Source organism: Ziziphus jujuba, chromosome 11 (genome assembly GCF_031755915.1).
Source record: "Ziziphus jujuba cultivar Dongzao chromosome 11, ASM3175591v1".
Taxonomy (NCBI): Eukaryota; Viridiplantae; Streptophyta; class Magnoliopsida; order Rosales; family Rhamnaceae; genus Ziziphus; species Ziziphus jujuba.
The window spans coordinates 5830560-5851472 of NC_083389.1; the positions used below are offsets into that span (position 1 = coordinate 5830560).

At 32.2% G+C, this 20913-nt stretch overlaps 2 protein-coding genes across 7 annotated transcripts; one reads left to right on the plus strand and one right to left on the minus strand.

The window, feature by feature from the left end:
• The first annotated feature begins 11029 nt into the window (after positions 1-11029).
• Positions 11030-16410, plus strand: LOC107431600 (cytokinin dehydrogenase 1). 3 transcript variants are annotated; one of them, XM_048466096.2, is made up of 5 exons: positions 11030-14424; positions 14673-14800; positions 14908-15145; positions 15259-15553; positions 15659-16410. In XM_048466096.2, exons 1-5 carry the CDS (start codon positions 13758-13760, stop codon positions 15984-15986), a joined length of 1656 nt encoding a protein of 551 aa, XP_048322053.2. In that variant the 5' UTR covers positions 11030-13757; the 3' UTR covers positions 15987-16410. The 3 variants fall into 3 exon arrangements, with proteins under 3 accessions (XP_048322053.2, XP_015898047.3, XP_024935342.3); XM_016042561.4 differs by having other exon boundaries at positions 11031-14424; positions 14908-15171; positions 15294-15553; XM_025079574.3 differs by having other exon boundaries at positions 11033-14424; positions 14908-15171; positions 15291-15553.
• LOC107431601 (uncharacterized) lies at positions 16377-20023 on the minus strand. Of its 4 annotated transcripts, none has more exons than XM_016042563.4 (3): positions 19890-20023; positions 18651-18922; positions 16377-16906 (listed from the first exon to the last, which is right to left on the minus strand). In XM_016042563.4, the coding sequence occupies exons 2-3, from the start codon at positions 18679-18681 to the stop codon at positions 16521-16523; spliced, it is 417 nt and encodes a 138-aa protein (XP_015898049.3). In that variant the 5' UTR covers positions 18682-18922; positions 19890-20023; the 3' UTR covers positions 16377-16520. The 4 variants fall into 4 exon arrangements, with proteins under 4 accessions (XP_015898049.3, XP_015898052.3, XP_015898051.3 ...); XM_016042566.4 differs by having other exon boundaries at positions 18651-18798; positions 19890-20010; XM_016042565.4 differs by having other exon boundaries at positions 18651-18844; positions 19890-20007.
• Positions 20024-20913: the final 890 nt, after the last annotated feature.

Consider the following 20913-nt stretch of genomic DNA (forward strand, 5'->3'; position numbering starts at 1 on the left):
AATTTCAGATGCGCCATGGAAATACAAAATGCTGTAGTAATTAGTTGTCGTATTCAACTTAAAAGTATTACAAGCTACTAAACCCACCTGCCAACCTTCCCAATGCACTCTAAAATGACGTAAAGTCTGCTTGAAACTCTAAGCATTTGTTACCAATCTGGCTACTGAATTAATTAATTACTCTTCACAAAACATAACACTCCTCAGCTCTTCTTATTATTCCAATTTTTTTATTAATTCCTTGCTCCAAGATTTCAACGCCCCAGGCATATGGTTGATAGAATTGAGTTGGGTCTGGTGACTCGTGGGAATTGGGCCAGCTTCTAAGTTCATTGTCCAAAAATTCAATCAGTTGAACACCCCTTGGTTTTCCAGGAGTGGTATCTGTAAGTGTCACCTCTGTTGCTTTAAGCCAAATTACATATTAACCCCTTCCTTCCCTTCGTGAGAAAGTGAGAAGAAAAATGTAAGAGACATGGAGACACAGAATAATGGGGAGTCTTCAGGAGGGGCGGGGGGGTGGTGTGGTGGGGGGTGTATATATGGGAAGACATGTGATATGATACGACCTTCGCAATTTGGTGAGCAGAGAAGGTAATGATGGAGGGTAGGGGAAGACAGAGAAACAATGTGATTTGACTTCAAATAGGCCTCCCTATACACTCACAGATTACTTTTTAATGGGCCCATTAGCAAATGCCACCTGATTTGACATCAATTCGTCCTTCTTAATTTCCACAGCATTAGAATGTTGTTCACAAGATATAAAATCGAATCGTAGAAAAAAAATCAAATTAAACACAAGTGTTAAAAAATACTTCACTGTTAACACTTGCAAATAGCTTAGGGGCAACAAAAAAAGAAGAAGAAGAAGAAGAAGAAGCTTAGAGTATCTTTAATGGTGCACATATGAATTGTTTTATATATGAAATATATATATAAACAATGTTGATATCTCTTTTTTTTTAAATTAAAAATTAAAAATTAAAAATTAAAAGTTAAAAATTATTCTCTAATGACATTGTTAAAAAATGCTATTGATAGATATTAATAGTTGTAATTCTATTAACGTTATTTTTTTTCTAAAAATAATAATGACTTTTATAGAAAACAGAGAATATTTATAAAGTTTTTAAAATAAATATTTACTTTAATAATATTTAAATTCATCAATTTAATATTTATTCAAAATGTTACCATTAAAAAACAGTTTTTTTTTTTAAATACTTTTTACTGTGACATGTTTATTTACTTAATTCATATTTATGCTACTAAGTAGAAGAGTTTGTTATCCGCTCTGCCTAACTTGACCATCTTATATGTTAATATCTAATTAAGATGATTTAATAGCATGAGAGACAGAGAGTGACTGGGTCTGTCTTTTCAAAAACTTGGGAATGGCTATGTATTATAACATCCTCCATTGTATATTCCATAAAGAGAGTGACCAACTTTGGCTAAGCAAACAACAACTAAATAACAATTACGGGACAGTAATTGCCATTCTTTCTATAGAGATTGGGAAAAAAAAATAAAAATAAAAAGTGATGGAGAAATGGCACCAACTAATGGTCGTAAATTTTTTACTTCCATGTGGCAAGTTCAAGGACGAGGGGTCCTATAATCCTTTTCCAGTCAAGAGTTGGAAATTGGACACGTGTATCTTCTCTTAGGGTTTCTAAGTGAGTATCTGCACATGAAGGTGGAATGGACCACAATTATCTACTAGATACTTATTTCTACTGCCTGGATTACCTTTTTTATTCAAAACCTTGTTGCATTGATTTGTATGGTCCATCTTGAAGTAAGTGGGCAGATCTTGGCTCATTATTGAAAAGATTTTTCCCTTTTTCTCTTCTTCTTCTTCTTCTTCTTCTTCTTCTTCTTCTTCTTTTGGGGGGAAATATTCGAAAATTGAAAGCTGTTGTTGGTTATTAACATTCAAACAAACTCATATGGTTTGGAAGCTAATAAGAGTCCCAAACATATTTTTTTAAAGCAGTTGTTGGTTATTAACATTCAAATAAAACTCAAATGATATTTGGAAGCTGATCAGATTCCCATATATATTTGTTTCTTCTTTCCTCTTTTTAGTTTCAACTTTTGGGAGGTCTTTTCATGTTTCCACTTGTGAAGGCAAACTTTGGGTTGAGTGAATTAGAACATTTATACCATGCCACAATTAAGTCGAATCGATCTTCAAAAGAAAGGGCCGGAAAAGTGAAGCATGATTAGTGGGTCTTAATTAACATCATCTAATAACATAACCCAGTGGTAAAAATTACTGCCTCTCTAACAATGATTTAAATTGGAATTCTTCCATCATCTCCAGTATCAATAAAAATAATAATATCTTTGTGAAACTGAAACTTATCTTCTCAACTGTTCCTGCAGCTTCTGATGCATGACTTCATTATCATATTAACTATATATAGTTGCATAAATGAGTGTTATATAAGAAACAAGTATTATCAGTTTCAGCTTAATTTCTATGAGGTCATAATTTTATGGTTATTTTCTTCTCTCGTCTCTTCATTACTTGAAATATATACTTCTGCCTCAAAGCTGTAATGGTTACAGATTTTGAAATCTTTAGAAATTTATAGACGTAGTTTAAAGGTAAAAGTTATAAAGAGTTGATCCAATATTATTAATTTGGGAACATCCCCACAAAGTATATAGAAAAGTATATATGTTACTGGTTAAGCTAAAGCATTTTCAAATGAAACCTGTATTAGTATATATATATATATATATATTGAGCTTCAGTACTGTACAAGAAACTTTCTAATATTCAATATATATATTGCTAATGCATAAGACATATTTTTTTTTTTTTTGGGTGAATCATAAGACATATTATTAGTTATGTATAAATCTCTTTTCATATACATCACAATCGCGTACCAAATCATACGACTAGAAAATTTGATATAATCTCTCAAAGTGGCCCTCTCACACTTTGCCCACTTGTGGATGAAAGATGTTAAAAGAGCAGAACAAATTAATATGCCATTTGCCCACTACTTGATGGTTGAGAGGAACATGTTAATGCTTACACCTTGGAACACGCTTATTCATTCATTTTCCCTCCCTTTTCCTCTCTATTCAGTACTATTTCCTCTTTACAACCTGTAGAAAAGCGATTGATATCAATCAAAAGAAACCCATATATGTACTTGAAACGCAAAAGATATGCTGATAAAAAAATATAGAACAAAATTGAGTTGGCGGAGATATTTATATATTAATGCAATGCTTGAGTTTCTTAACACTTCTAAGGCAATATATATATTATAGTACTTTAGCATCTTCAGAATATACACAAACACACACACACACACGCGCGCACACACACACACACACACATGTATATATATATAATATAATATCCCATTTGCTGATCAAATTGAGTAGATAGTCAGATATCCCTTTGGCTACAGGATGAGAGGACCCCTTTACTAGCCAGCCCCCAGCTGAAATTAAAGTTTTCCCCAAGTGATCCAGAAGTTTCTATTACATATCATGGTTGTTACTTTCAAAGTGCTTAATTGCTTATCAATCTCCCAAAATTGGTAATTGCCTCAGCACCTAATTCTTCAGTATCTAATGGCAAGCACATGGTGATGGTTTCCCCCTTAATGCAGCTGATCATGGTACCATAAGACAGTGACATATCATCACCATTATTAATACACAAAGGAATTAGATGTGGAAACTGGAAAGAAAAGGAGAGTTGGGGTGGGGGGGAGGAGAGAGAGAGAGAGAGAGAGAAGAAAACCCTACTAACACTTCCAGGTCTTTTCATGTTCCTATTTGCTTTTTACTGATTGTTAAATCAAGTACATTCTCTTTCTGGACCTCACCCCCCCCCCCCCCCCCCAATCTATTTTATTAGCATTATTGTTTGATTTGTATTCATCAGTACCAAACAGCTGAAAGGTCACTAATAATAATTAGTAAAATAATCTATCTCCGAGATACCATTAGATCATCTACTTACAAATTGTTTTGACTTGTTGTTCTGTACATGGAATCTGCAGTACTTATATATATATATATATATGTTGTTCATTTTCTTCCTTCTATTGTGTTATGCAATCAAACTGAAAAATATTTCCATACGCTAACCATACAGTTTTCATGCAAACGATTGAATTATATATACCATTATTAATTAACTAATATGGTACTTTGGGGAAGGAGAGTCCATATGAGTTTTTGTCTCCATGGATATAACTTTGGGAAACCAGAGATGACCCCTCCTACACCTTCTTTTTTTTATTTTTTTATTTTTTTGATAAACACCCCTCCTACACCGTTTTATCCATAAAAGAAAAAAATGACCAAAATTTCCCTAATCTACAATGCATAAAAGTAAACCTATGATAGTAGGAAAGCTATGTTCATGGAAGTAAATGCTGCTTAGCTATTTTTTCCTTTCCTTCTTTTTTTTTAACTGATTTGGGAATTTTCAAAGAGAATGATGACCAGGCAAGCATGCCTCTCCTCTATTGTGCACTGAACTAAGATCTACTAGAAAAGATAAAACCTAAGCTATGGTATACCAAAACCTCCTAGCATCATTGACTTTTGCTCATTCTAGTACCAAATAAGAATGATGGTAGCAGGCACATGACTTGGCTAATAATGACACCATCTATAACATCTTATCCTATCTCAGGAGGAAGAAGCTCATCAAACAAGCCTAGATAGGCCACCCCTTTTTGGTCACCTAATTTAGATACCTTTTACCCATTTTTGATCAAATTAATAGCAAATAATCATTAAAGAACAAGAAGAACGAAATTATATAATACATCCATATAAAAGTATTAAGGTTAAAACATCCTAACTTTATAAAATTAAAATATCAACTTCAAGCAATATTCTTGAGAAATATCCTTTATATATATTACCTTATGTGCCTCTGATTATATTAAAGCTTTGAATATCATGGAAAAGCAACTAATATATGCATCTATTGAAATGATATAGATAGGTTTGAAGATTGGCAAAAGATGGCTTCATTTCTCATGGATTACATAAATAGCTGGGGGTCCATATATTGAGGCTATTTCAGTAGTACATAAAACCCATAAATTTGAGGTGATCAATAATCATAGACCCACTAAGGCACTAAAGAAAATGCAGTGACTCGATTCAGTGAACGCAAGCAAGCACCAATTTACCAAAAACGAAAACAAAAACAACAAAAGGCAAGCACCATATATTAAATAAACCCTCCCCATGGATCAATATATGTTTAATTTTCGTATGATCTTATTATATTCCTTTCAGCAATGATAAATACATCCATAGATTCAAACAGAAATATTAGAAAATTGGTTGGTGAAAATACAAGGAAGTTAATAATAATGATTTCGACCAAAAGTTGATGCAATTAATTGGGTGTTAGCAAAATTAAAGTCAATTGCTTGATTAGTGTTTTGGCATATGGTTGATAACAGTCTCTTATCTATGATATGATGTTGAAAAAATGTTTTTTAGATCCCACTATCTACCTTCAATATGCATGTTCTCTACATATACAGAAAAGGAAATGAACCACCAATGATTTGGACCAAAATCTTCAGGTGCAGCTAACTGCTTGAGAGTGAGCATGGTTATATATAAATTATATATAAAATAATTATGATGGAAAAATACTTGATTGATTAAGTAGAAAATTAATTAATTAGACTCCGTACGTACACAATATATTATATATATGTGTATATATATCAACCACAATTAATAATCTCTAGTATATTATACACATATATCAACCACAATTAATTACCTCTCGGTATATTTTTTGATATAAGTGCATCTCTGATCATGATCTTATCTATTACTAGATTTTTATTTACCATTTCAAAAAAAAAAAAAAAAAAAAAAACAGCCACTCTAATAGATTTTTCTCAACACCATATCAAATTAACGTGGCTAAAAAAAAAAAAAAAGATTAAAAATTTTCTGAAAAAAACAAATTTTTTTTTCTTAAAAGGCTTATTTAAAAAAAAACTAATAAAATATTTAATTATTTAATTGTTTATAACCATTATGCAGATTAATATTAAAAGTTAATTTTACAATTGACTATGTATTTATGCTATCTAAATATAAAAAGTGCATTCATATACAACATATAAAATAATTTACATTTATCATTAAAAATATTCCTGAAACTATATATTTTATTTGGCCATCAAATTCCTCTGCCATTAAATTTTCATGGCTGGATCAAGGCTCTTAACTAATTAACCCTTATCATATGTATATATTTTTTATAAATACTCATAGCTTTCACATTTGCCAATCAAGATTCTAACTGGTTAAATTCAGATACTGCTAATTAACATTTTTTTAATCAAGATTTTAACTGATTAAATTCAGATACTGCTAATTAACATTTTTTTTTTTTTTGGGGGGGGGGGGGGGGGGGGGGGGGGGGGGTGGTGTTGGTTAGAAAGATGCAACTAATTACATGCAATCTCTCAACGAATGGACCAATGCTTGCTATTTGCACTGTATCAAAATTTATTTAACCCGCTGAATAAGAAAATGAATACTTTACAAATAGAAGGTAATTGCTTTGCACCTAATTGTGATAGCTCTCCCTTTGTTGGAGCATTGTTACTAGTCCTCGGTTCTCAGTCCTTAAAGAGTTTTTCCGGTGTGCAAAGCCCCAGTATAAGATTGCTTTACTTGGATGATTCCATTGTTGTCCGATAACATGTAATCCATGTTAAAATGGGCAATTTTTGATCGGCATGTAGAGTAGAATTATATATATATATATATATATAGAGAGAGAGAGAGAGAGAGAGAGAGACCAGAATTATCACTTTTGTAGTTCACTTATCTGCATAAAGTAGGCTGACTCGATTAATTGTTCTTTACCCACAAAGTATTTCTTAGTTTTTCCTACAAGCCAAACATGACTGCATCTACTTATGTTGTCTTCTTGAACTCAAAGTTCTAATAATATCATTGTGTACAAATTTATATCAAAATATATTAAATTCAGAATAGAATACAGATTTGATAATATGTTATGGAGACATACCTTAACAGTATGGTGTCTGATATTAGTATCTTACTTCATAAAGTTAAAGAAATCTTGATTATATATATATATATATTATTTAATGTATATGTACTTATGATTTCTAAGCAATAAAAGAGAATGAATAAATTTGACTGCCTGGAGGCAACCTTGATACAAATATGATTATATATTTATAATTTTTCTCCCATCATGATCTTTAGGACAACACCTATATATAAAATATTATCCTACATAAATTCCAAACAGAATTTTAGATGGAAAAAACTATCTATCTATATATATATATGTAGAGTTAATTACCAACTACTGATTGTAAAGTTTAATTATCAAAAAGTACGAACTGTGAAAATGTCTAGCTACCTTTTTGGGTTTTTTTTATTTTTTTATTTTATTTTGGTGAATGCCCACTTTTGAAATCGATATGTCCAAGACAGTCAGTACAAATATGTATCGGAAGAACTAACTCATTAAGCAAAAGCTGGACAAACTACAAGTTTTTAGCTCCAATTTTGCAAGGTTTAAATAGATTTTGCCATAGCAAAAATTAATTTACTAAGAATTAGTACAAACAGGCAGGTATAAAAGATAGTAAAGTAAAGGGATGTTCTAATTAATTAAACCAAGGGAACAAAGAATTCCTAAATATTCTTAGGATATTTTCAAATAATAATATGAGAAATATAAAATAAAAATAAGCCCAATAATGATATGATGTGATAGCTAGCTACCAGTAGGGTAAATATGCTAACAGAGACAAATAGGTTTAGTACACATTTTGTGCAACATATAGTTTATCGGTTTTTTTTTTTTTTAATTTTTTTGGACAGTAATGATTTAGCCGAAAGAAAAGAATTTTTTTTTTTTTTGGGACAAAAAATTTAAACCTAAATTTGTAACCAGTGAGTTTCATTTTATTTATATTGTTTTAATTTTTTTTTATGTGTTCATATGTAAACTCATTAAAAAGTAAGTTTATTTTTTTTGGATTTATTTTTAGATTCTTACATGTGTTTCTATTTTATTTCATCTTTTTTGAATTTCTTTTTGAATCCCTATATGTGTTTTTATTTTATTTTTTTATTTTTTTGAATAAAGTTGTTGAGTTTCGAACTTAGAATTTTTTGAATTTCTCACTCTGATATTAAGTTGAATTAACACTAATTGCAAAAGCTTAAATTTGACATCAGTAATTATTTAATATGGTGTTAAAACCCGATATCCAAAAAATCATGACTTCAAAATACAATAATTCTACCCAAAAATATAAAAGAATAAAATAGAAACATATATAAAAATAAATAAATAAATGCAATCCATATGTGAAGAGGAGTGTTAGATAAAAATATAAACAAACTGAAAGTACATTTTTTTGTTTTAATGGTAATTCAACATAGACAATATCAAATTATAGAGGAGTAATTTAATAAAGGAAAATATATATTTTTTTCTTTTGGTTAATAAAATGCATGCTTTTATTATGTATATCTTTGTGAATTTTTTTAAAAAAATGCTATAATAATTCTATAATTAGTACATTTTTTTTCCGTTTCTTTGTGGTGAATTAGAAAGTAAATAGTGATAAAAAATAAAAATAAAAAAATGGTACAAGGTGACATCGACCCATAGAATCCATCATGTGGGTAGATAGGAATCCATGGGCCCAGTATTGATCTTCTTGCTTTAAGTGTGGCGCATGAGTTCTACTATTCGAGCAGTTATGAATTTTTTTATGTGTTCGATTGGGTATTAGATCTTTTGGTGGAACCCAAAAATTGTCCCATCCTTTTCGGTATTCATCCATGTTCTTTGTCTCTTTTGCAGACTTTGATTGATAATCAGTTATAGATGTTCCTCATATAATTCATTTTCAATTAAAACAAATTAATCTTCAAGGTTATATTCAATTAACAAACACATATTTATGATTCTTCAAAAACAAACGCCTATTTATGACAAACTCATATGACATATTTACTAAAAATTAAATGCACAATAAAACAATATCCATTAACATACAAATTAATCACAATTATGTGGTGACCAAGTACAATTCTTGCTTACCCACGAAACATTTAGCTTTCTTTTCTTTGTTTGTTTGCCTAAGACAGAAAATAACAGCTAAATTTATTAATTACTTATTTGTTTAATGTTGGGGGAGTGATTGCATGAAGTTTGTATCTGAACCAAAAAAGTGGCATTCAAAATATATTGGGATTAGGTGAGAGAGAGAGAGAGAGAAATGCTGATTAGCTTCCTACTAATTTTGCTTTGCCATTTTGCTAATTTGGACATTTTTTAAAAGCAGAGGAAGCATTAGAATGTTGACAACAAGAGCAGCAGAGAAAAGGGTCTTCATAAAAGAAGGTAGAGACAAATAGACATGGAAAAGAGTGGAATGTAAGTGCCATGGGGAACACGATAAGAATAAATGAATAGGGATTTCATAAATTTTTTATTTCTACTCTCTGAGGTTTTCACATTGTACCCTAGCCACCCTTTAACTGAAGCGTGATGATGATGATGGTGGTGGTGGTGGTGGTGACTGTAATAAACATGACATGGCACTCTGGGTCCAACAGCCTCAACACACATGTTATGATTCTATTTTAAATCAATTTTTTAATTAATACCCTTTTATTTCTTTTTATTTTTGTTTAGTTTTTTAATACCCAATTAAAAGTTAATTACAAGTTATGATTTCTGATATGGTTTGTCACTCATAAACCACATTAAAATTGCCCTTGACTTGTTAAGAGGCTAGAGTGACCCACTTCATATGTGTGCTATCCTCATTGGCGGATTGCGAAGATCGAATAGCCAATTAAAAGGCACTAGATTTGCTAAATGATATTGTTGGCACAATGGTATTTTTTAATTATCATGGATGGCCTAACCTGCTAGTTCTTTTCAACTGGTCGGTCTCCTTCCAGAGAGAACCATACCAAGTAAAGTAATTTTATAATATTAAGTGGGGGGTATTGCTTTGCTTAATGTTTTTGTGTTGGGATGAAGCTGCTTTAATTTGGTGGAATAATGAATGATAAGACCAAATCATATTTGTTAGAAAGCCTTTTCATTTGTTTTTTCCCTTCTTTTCCCCCTATATGGTTAGCAAATAAAAAAAACTTCATAATCACCTTATTGATAATAGCCAAATTCACCTTTATTTGGCCAGGCAATATATTCTATTGCATAATCACAAGGTTGAAACTATATATTTCCAACAAAAAAACGAAATCAAGCACAAAACTTTCTGAATTTATGATAATTTTATGATTACCATGATGTCTCTGGACAACTTTTGCAGATGTTTGAGATCTTCTCTCTTTGGTGCCATGACAGAAAAAAAGAACATATGAGTTTCTCTGTGTAGATATTCAATAACATTCTGCAATCTAATGTTTCAGTGTTCATATTGTAACTTTCAAGTTTAGAGGATTTACATCTGCCGCTTCATCTCTTAAGTCCTAGTTCAACACCTGAGCACCAAAAAGAAGATAGGAAAAAAAAAAAAAAAAAACATTTGTTTAAAGCTTACTTTATTATTATTATTGTTATTTTGTTTTACTTAATTATGCATGTATAAATTTCCAAAAAGAATTAGGTAAGAAATGAGTTAATTTGCTGCTAAAACACAAGGAAAAGTTAGTTTAGTGCTTAAATACGATCCACAAAAAGAGAGAAGAGAGAGAATCAAGTACCGCTCGACAACAAAAGCGGACCAGGTAATAATTTCCAAAATGGAATATTGGGTTTTGTCTGAAAAAGAGATTGTATGGTGAAATATAAAAAAGGAATCATTTTGTGGCTTTGTCTGGGATCTAGGCCTCCAAAGCCTTCCTAGTTACTAGGTTATCCTTTTGGCTTTGACAAGTCTGTTTTTTTACTTATATCAGAACATTTTCATGATTGTAAAATTGAAAGCCAGTGTTGCTGGTTTATAATCTTATTTTATTATTATTATTTTTTTTCCCTTTCTTTCTTTCTTGTTTTTTAACTTCTTCACAAAATGGTCCTTGCACTGAAAGTTCCACCAGGGCTTTGAATTACATAATCCAATTTCCATATTTTATAAGTTAACGTGTGTTTTTATGTAAACATAATTCTCAAGAACAAGAAGGGAAGCAAAAGTCTTAATATCGCCAAAACAGAACTAAATAATATGAAGTAAGCACCTGGCTGTAGTATTTACTATTTAGAGTCAAGCAAAAGTCTTTATATAAGTACAAATCCTTATCTCCAAAGCACAGCCTTTTATATATATGAATAGACTTATTTCAAGAATTGAACAGAAAGTTAAGTGTACAAATCCTTTTTATTCTGTTTTCTGCTTTAAAAAAAAAAAAAAAAAAATTGTTCTTTCTCCAGACCCCCCTCTTCCCCACTTGATGATGAATGAATCACACCAATTAAGGTCTAAACCAGAAAGAGACACAATTTGTTTAACCTCATTATGGGTGTCATTGTCTCAACCACAAAAGCTTTATGGAAGTGAACAGCATGCAAATGTGAGGTCTCTGTAATGACCAAATAATGAATACTAAATAAAATAATGAAAACAATACTAAAATTCTGTCTTCTGGAAACCAAAAAATATAAAATAAAAAACCAGCTCCTAAATGATACATCATCTGATTCATACCACTATATTCTTATCATGAATACTTGACTCTTCTTTTGCACACTGAAATTGCTAAGTAAATTATATGTCACTGACCACAATAATTGGTACAATGTCACTAGGCACTAGTTGGGAAAGTATATATACCTCTATATATATAAATAAATAAATATATATAATATATATATATATATAACTTTTTTTTATATTTTTTTGGGTGAAAAGAGAAAGCTAGTGCCTTTCAAAAATGTGTGCCTGTGCTTATCAGGGTACTGAATAAGAAAAAAGCAGATAGAGAAATTATTTTCCAGAATAGTCAAGAATTGTATAACCAATATTCTGTGGGGATGGTTCATTTTTAGGGAAGTCCCCCATTGTTAGGGATCCATAAAGCTCCTAGGTTATACCTTCATAGCATCCCCACAATTCAAAACTGTCATCTCTCTATAATGTCCACTTTCCCACTTCCCTATCTTTCCCTTTACTTCTTCCTCTTTCAGGCCCCTCCCTACTTGCACTACTGCTACTTTCTCTACCAAATGTGATGCAACAGTGACTGACATAAATCTCAACAAAGAACATCAAAAATATATACATATACACATAGTTCAGATTAAGATGACTCAGAATGGTGATCAGAAATCTCAGTCCACAACAAATATTCAAAGCCTGAGAGAATTTTCATTATGAGGTTGAAAAGACCCTAGCAATTGGGCAAAGCTAGCTCTCCTACTTACTCCATTTTTTGGTTGAACAGTAAAGCAGTTTTTTTATAATAATTATTACAAGAGGCCAGCCTTTGCCTTGTAAAGAATCTTAACTTATTTCCATACGTTTCTATCAGGCACAATACCCTCTTGGGTGTGTGTTATACAAGAGAGTCAAGATCATCATGAATAATCAAAAAATAAAAATAAAAATAAAAAGGAAAAGAAAATTTCCACAAGATCCACATGAAAATCACGTGTAACAGGCTCCACATGACTCCCTTCCTAGCCATTCATGCAGCAGTCTTTACTTACCAATATTAATCTCATTGATGTTAACATAACATCGCATTCACTGCATCTTGTTCCCTTCTCAACATATCCTAAAAGTCATCAGCTTCTTTTATTTTATATACCATATGACAAATTAGTTTATCAAATTTTAAATACCAATTTATATAAGAAAGTTATATTTTATAAATTGTTAACTATTAGCCTACTGCAATGGTTTCATTAACTCTATTTTAGTATGTATAGGTTCATGCCTAATCCTAACACAAACTTAAAGAATTGTGATATATATATATATATATATAATTATTAAAGATAAACCAAAAAATTATTTTAAAAAAACAAAGAAAAAAAAAATTGATAAGTAGGAAGGACCCCATTATCTGACTCCCCGCACACAGCTGAAACAGCATGCAAAACCAGTAGGGGCCAACCCCGGCGATTGCTCTCCAGCCGAAAAACTGTTCCCTATATTGTACAAATCCTGACAACTGTATTGCATATACAAAATTAAACAGTATGTGCATCACCTTAAGGACCATGCTCATACAGAGAAAACAGTCAATGCAAATCCCTGACATTGAAGCAGAGTATGTGACACTTACTTTACTCGATATAGAAATACAATTCCCAATGACAAGTAGAAATAGGTAAGAAAATTCTAAGTTATGGTTATAAAATAGACATGTGAAAATTTTTTTATTCAACTTTATCTTCTCTCTCTCTTTTTTTTTATTTATTTTTTTTGTTTTTTAGCTCTCTCTACTTTTGAAACCTGAATTGGACTTATACGCAATAGACAGTTAAGCTAGTGGACAGTCTATATATACATATACGGAGAGTGTGTTTTTGACTATGCAGCTCGAAACCTCCTCTTTAAATTCTCATCTCTACCTTTAGTTTTCCTTAGCCTCTTCTACACCTCTCCTTTTGCTTATTTTTCCCCTCCAAACAACACCAAATAGAAAGATCTCTCTAGCTCTCTCTAGCTCTCTCTAGCTCTCTCTCTCTCTCTCTCTCTCTCTCTCTCTCCATATCTAAGAACACATATCTTTCTGGATAAATGGTGTCTCCTCTTTACACCTTAATCAAACAGAACAACATTATTTACCTCAAATTTTTTATAATCCTATTCATGAGTTGCATACCCGACAGAACCAACCTATGTTCCAACAGGATTTTAGCAGCAATACCACCTGATCATCATGTAGACTCTTCTGATAATACCCTTTTGTCTTTGGAAACACTAAGCCTAGGTGGCTACTTGAGCTTTCATGACAATTACCATGCAGCTAAAGACTTCGGCAATACATACCATTTCCTTCCATTAGCTGTTCTGCATCCGAAATCCGTTTCGGATATCTCCTCCACCATAAAGTATATCTTCGAAATGGGATCTGGTTCGGACCTAACAGTTGCTGCTAGAGGCCATGCCCATTCCCTCCAAGGTCAAGCACAAGCCCACCAAGGCATAGTTATCAACATGGAGTCGCTTGAAGAACCAGAAATGCAAGTGTATACTGGGGAGCTTCCTTATGCAGATGTTTCAGGTGGCCATTTGTGGATAGACATTCTGCATGAGACGCTTAGACATGGGCTTGCACCAAAATCTTGGACTGATTACCTTTATCTCACTGTGGGTGGGACTTTATCTTATGCTGGTATCAGTGGACAGGCATTCAAGCATGGACCTCAGATCGATAACGTCTATCAGCTTGAGGTTGTCACTGGTATGTTGAAGAAGAAATCCATTTTAATTCAGTTCCAGTTATTCAAGCTATATATATAGATATGTAGATGCAGAACTTAATCATTTCGCGAAAAAGACAAATCCATACCTCTGTTAAAGTAACATAGTAAGAAAAAGAAGTTGGGTTGGAGGACAAGAAAATGGTAAGGCTCTGTGGAATAAAATGTCAATGTGAAAATTTGAAATTAATTATTTTATTTTTTTTGTTTTTTTGTTTTTTTGATGCAGGGAAGGGAGAGGTTGTTACCTGTTCGGAGAACCAAAATGCTGATCTCTTTCATGGTGTTTTAGGAGGGCTTGGACAGTTTGGCATCATTACTCGGGCTAGAATTTCTCTCGAACCAGCGCCGAAAATGGTAAAATTAAACCTACATCCCATGAAGAGAGGTTCAGTGCAGTACTGACTGACTGACTTCCCGGGCAGTATAACGTTGATATCTAATAAGCTTACCATATTTGACAGGTGAAATGGATCAGAGTTCTGTACTCGGACTTCTCATTGTTTTCCAAAGACCAAGAATATCTATTATCATCCCAAAATTCGTTTGACTATATTGAAGGGTTTGTGATGATAAACAGAACAGGTTTGCTTAATAACTGGAGGTCTTCCTTCAATCCCAAAGATCCACATCAAGCAAGCCAATTCAGTTCAGATGGAAGAACTCTGTACTGCTTAGAAATAGCTAAATATTTTTATCAAGGTGATCATACCGATATTATAAACCAGGTAAGAAATCCCCAACAAAAATGAAATGATATTTTCCCTTTTTTTTTTTTTGGGGGTTTACTCGACCAATGACAAACAGACAAATAGGGGATCCTCATCCAAAAAATATTCTAATGCAGAAGACAGAAAGATTGCTGTCAGAGTTGAGTTATATTCCATCCACTCTCTTCCTCTCTGAAGTCTCTTACGTTGAATTTCTAGATAGAGTGCATGTATCAGAAAAGAAACTCAGAGCAAAAGGGTTGTGGGAAGTTCCTCATCCATGGCTGAACCTTTTCGTCCCAAAGAGCAAGATAATCAAGTTCAATGAGGAGGTGTTTGGCAACATTCTTACAGATGCTACCAGTGGTCCTATCCTTATCTACCCAGTGAACACATCCAAGTACTTAGTTTTATTAACATATCAATCAAATTTTTTTTTTTTTAATATTATATGATTTTCAGAATTTTATATCATAAGCAATATGACGGCCATTAATGCATACAGGTGGAGCAATAAAACCTCATTGGTCACCCCAGATGAAGACATAATATACTTAGTAGCATTTCTATCCTCTGCAGTGCCATCTTCTACGGGGAAAGATGGGCTACAGCATATTTTGAATCGAAACCAAAAAATTCTAGACTACTGCGCCACAAATCCTCTTGGTATTAAGCAATATCTGCCCCATTACAGCACTCGGGAAGAATGGAAAGCTCATTTTGGGCCTAAATGGCAAGCTTTTTTACAGAGGAAATCAGCTTATGACCCTTTGGCAATCCTTGCTCCTGGACAAAGAATCTTCAAAAAGGCAAAACCCCTGTTACGACATTAGCAAGCCACAATAAGCAAGCCTTGGGGGTTGGACAACTGTAATTTAATGGATGGTCAAGTCAAAAGAGTGTTGTTGAGTCTCCACGTCAAATATTTTAAGCATAAAAGAAGAACCTGTTGGCCATTGAGACAATTTTTGTTGTTGAGACTAGAGAGCCTGGGAATAATGGGAAATAAATAAATATATATATATATATACACAACCAAACGTCATGATGTAAAAATAGAATCTTAAGGATTAGAAATGGCCTAGGTCTTTTTCTTAATATATTATGGGGGGAAAAAAAATAAAAAAAATGTTTTCTACTGTAGGTTTTTTCAGTTGGTTCCATGTGTAACGTGTTTCCATCAATTCCTCTAATAAAGATACCACTCAGTGTAGAAAGACAGATGGAAAATCGTTTAATTAACTATGTTTATATTGTATAGTAGTATGATCATACCTTAAAGTTCTGAAAGTAAAAAAAAAAGTCTACTGTTAGAAGACTATAGCCTACTATTAGAAGACTATAGCCTACTATTAGTAACGATTTAACTATTTTGTTTCCGGAGATCCAGTCCAACCGAGGCCTGGTCTGCATATTTCACCCTGTGGTTCCTCGTATTCTCGAGCATCACGGATAGTAGCTTCAAAATCTGTAGAATCACTTGCAACAGGAAGAAAGCTACTAATATCATCTCTAGCTCCAAATCCTCCAGCCCGTATAACATCATCAGCATTTATGGAAGCCTCCATGTTTACATCCCCAGTATCTCCAGGATGTGTATCTTGGAGAATGTTTTCTCCTACTTTCCAGTCTATAGCCTTACCTAAATTACTGCCATTTGGGGAACTTGAAATCGGTTTTAAGACCTCCTTCTCATCGATGTCTGGACGAGTGGATTTAGCTCCTTCATCTCTAAACTTGCTTTCATTCTTACCTGGTGGAACAGCACAAATTTCAACAAAGAAATACAAGTAAAGCTCATGTCTTTTGATGAATCAGTTACACAACAACGCAGTGAAAAGAGGGGGTCAAAAAAAAAGATTAATATAATTCCAACTAGTAATTTAGTTCATACCAAACTGAAGTTTGTATCCAGAAATGGGACATATGTCAGAAGTTATGTTAAACCAATATTAAATTATGTTGTAAATTGTAATTCTGGTTTTAAGTATCAAGTGCCTTAGAGTATCGCCCGTTAATTTAGAAGTAACAGAAAATCTGTGGCATTCCAAGTTATTAGAAACTAGAATAGAAATCAGCTGTACAGTCAAGGTGATTAAAATGCTTATACTTTTTTCTCTATGAACTCATGGGACTATAATCATGCAAAAGTGTAACATTACTCTAAGCTTATCCAAGCATAAGAAAGAAACGATCAACAGGCAAATAACTCCTAATCTAACTATGATGATGTGTATACAGGCAGGGTGGACTTTATATGGTCCAATAAACATGCTGTATGTCCATAACTTGCAATCATATTTCAAGATTTTTGGCTCTCTGCTTCTATAAAATATCCTTATGTGCATTAAAATCTAAAGAATTTTTTTTTTTTTTTTTCTTTCCCATGTACCTGGATTACTTCATCTTTGTCACTTATTAACATGAAAAATTAACATCAAAAGGATCAGGTTGTGTTTTCCTTCAACTGCTCAAGAGAAGTGCTAGGACGTGCCTGTATCCTCTTATGCAATGTTATTCAATAATTAAGAATTTTAATCTCAGCGTAAGCTGACTCTTTTTACATACAAAGGAAGAATGTAAGCTGATCTTCAGGACCCATGATCACTTCATGCTTGGTTCAACAAACTTCTTGAAGGGTCCTTTTAACCACAAACTCAATTCAAGATAAAATTTTAATATATGCTTTAGATTACAGACGGTTCCTTCTTGAGAATAACATATTCAGGGAGTGGGGTTGACTAAACAGAGACACATAGATAAAAACAGAAGCAAGGAGAGATAAATCAGCTCATATTATGTTCATGTTCCCCTTCATACACACACTAAATGGAAGGACCATCAAATAGGAGATACTAGTACTCAGCATCAAAATCAAATTTGCACATGTATTTTGGCTTTATTTTGCATAAACAAACAGAAATCCCGCTTTATTTTTCAGCCGACAATTTTTTTTGTCTTTCTTGATGACAAAGAGACCCCTCTTAGTGAGTTAATGTCATAGATAAAGTGACAATTAAGTATTCTGCTGACGAATATGTGACCAGGTTAACATTATATCCTTTCTTATGCATTATCCTTCTAAAAAAATATTAGATGGTGGCAATCATGACGAAGCCTAGGAACTGAACTGAAGCTTTCAAAGACCAATCACTTCTCCCTATTCACCCACGAAATTCGAACAAGAATAAAGGGGAAAAGACGCCTCATTAAAGATGTACAATATCTTTAAAGAGGCATATTTTATAATTTAAAAGCACAAATTATTTACAACTGTGGATGTTACTCCCTCTTACCATAACTTCTAGTCCTGCACATTTATTCTAATAAGCTTTCTCAGGCAACTAATGAACTCCACAAAGACTTGTACAGTTGCAGGCAAATTTACTTACAATCAACAGATTAGAGACTTTCTACTCAATGAATTTCATGACCATATCAGCTAAAAGCTCAAAATAAATTCTTGATGAAGGGTATGATAAGTGGCAAGCGAGTACCATGCAAATTTTGATCCGAAGTGTTGTCCATGATGAATTAGAATCTTGAGCAATTAAAACAGCTCTTTCCTGTATACTTCTTTTCCTCTTTCCGCTTTCTTATTGGAAATCTTCGTGTTCTTGTTCTGAAGGCAGGTATGGCATTTATCTTATACCAAAGTAAGAAATTTCCTCAGCATCCCGCCAAAAAATTGCTTGTAAACCATATACCAATGCAAATCAATTACAAGTGCAACTAAACCATGTCTGGTCATATCATCAAGGTGTTGCAACTGAAAACCAACATACATCACTGTGATTTATCTTAAAGAGCTTCATTTCACAAAATCTTAAAGCCTATTTTAGATGGTAGTGGGCAAAAGTTTAAAGTTTGATACAATATAGAATTCTTTGGAAATTGAAAATATATATATATATATATATATATCATGAGAATTTTTAATGAGCAACAATTCATGCATGTAATTGAAACATGAACTAACGGAAGCTTATTTGACAAGTGACTCTTACATAGGAACTAAGCATAGATAAAAATTGGTCATTTGCACAGAAACAGAATGGCATGCTTAAAAGTTTTTACAGCAAATGGACATCAAACAAGCTCATCTCAAGAAGGGAAAGGAAAAACAAAAACAAAACAAAAAATTTATTAGACCTCAATTTCTCGATCTATAGACCTCAATTTCTCGATCTAAATATGGAAGCCATGTTAACACAGAGATGGGAAACTTTCTTATTAACAAGGGTCGAGGAGGAATTTATTTATCTCAGAGAAGGCCCTGAATCAACAAGAAAATCTCAGCCTCTTTCATTTCTTGGTTGGAGAGAGAAGATTGGCATTCTAGAAATTTGAAATAATTTTGCAACCAAACTTGTATCCTAGAAAACTATTTAACAAAGCAAAACATTCTCAATACACACGATTTAACACAACAAATTCCAAATCCATATTAACCTCTGAGTTTTAACAAGATAGCAAAGGAACTCACATTTCCAGCCCTGTTTGGTTGCAAAAGAAGAACGTAATGTGAAAAAGACAGAAGGAAACCAAAATGTTAGACCATCAAACACCATAACCCACTTAAGCAATCAAACAACAGAATCTATAGCCATCTGCATCATTTTCTCAGTAACCTCTAAGACAAACAAAGAATGTATATTATATGTTTACACATCTACCAAAAACAAATATATATATATATATATATAGAGTTTTTGAGGGTGAAACAGAGGTTTTACCTGGAAAGACAAAAAGGAAGAATTTTTTGCTTCACTTCCTATGGTTGGTTCGGTAGAGTCCCTGTTTGTTTTGCCACCTTCTTCTTGGTGGTGGTGGTGTTGCTGTTGCAGAGAATTATAGTGGTCGTTAGGTTTAAACTTGGACACTGAAAACGTGTCCACTGCCCCAGACTGCCACGGTTGCATTATGTGAATTTACCTTTGGTGCATCGCTGGTGACGATTCATTGGTTCACGATCCAATACGTCCCTTCTTTGACACCTGTAACACTTGTTTTGGGAATTTTCGACCAAAATATCGTATCCCACATAGAGACATAATAATTATTTGATTTTGTCTCACCTAAAATAATTGAATAACATTTCAAAAAAACATAATAATAATTGAATAAAAAGACTATATTCGAAGAAATTATGCCCCCGACTAAAATAATATTATAATTTTTTATTAATAAGTCTAAACGTACTACAAATTTTTGTTAGAAAGTATTAATTAATCTATTAACATATTTATTTATAGAAAAAAGATGGTAAGAAGATGTGGTATAATAATGTATTTTAATTTTAGTGGCAGAAATTGTATATATTATAATATTTTAAATAATAAATATAATTAAATATAAATCATCAGAATATATTAAAAATACCAAATAAATTCACTAAATATAAAATATATTAATATAATTTAAATATAGATAAATAAATTTTTAAATAGTTGAATAAATTGGAAAAATAAATAATTAAATATTGTTATTTCACTTATTATATAAAAGCTCTAAATCCAAATGATCATAAGTTTATATAGTGTAAGATGGGAATTTTATTTTTTTCTCATAAAGTAGTAATAATATATTAGAAGGGTTATTATTTATTTAGTTTTGAAATCTATGTTGGAAGGATTATTACCTTGAAGTTGTGCAATCCTCTCATATTGCTTTCATCAGTACATTGTTGTCATGTTGAATCAATTCCTCTGCTGAATTTTAAAGGTCAATCAATTTATAATCTTTATTTTTTAAAATCTT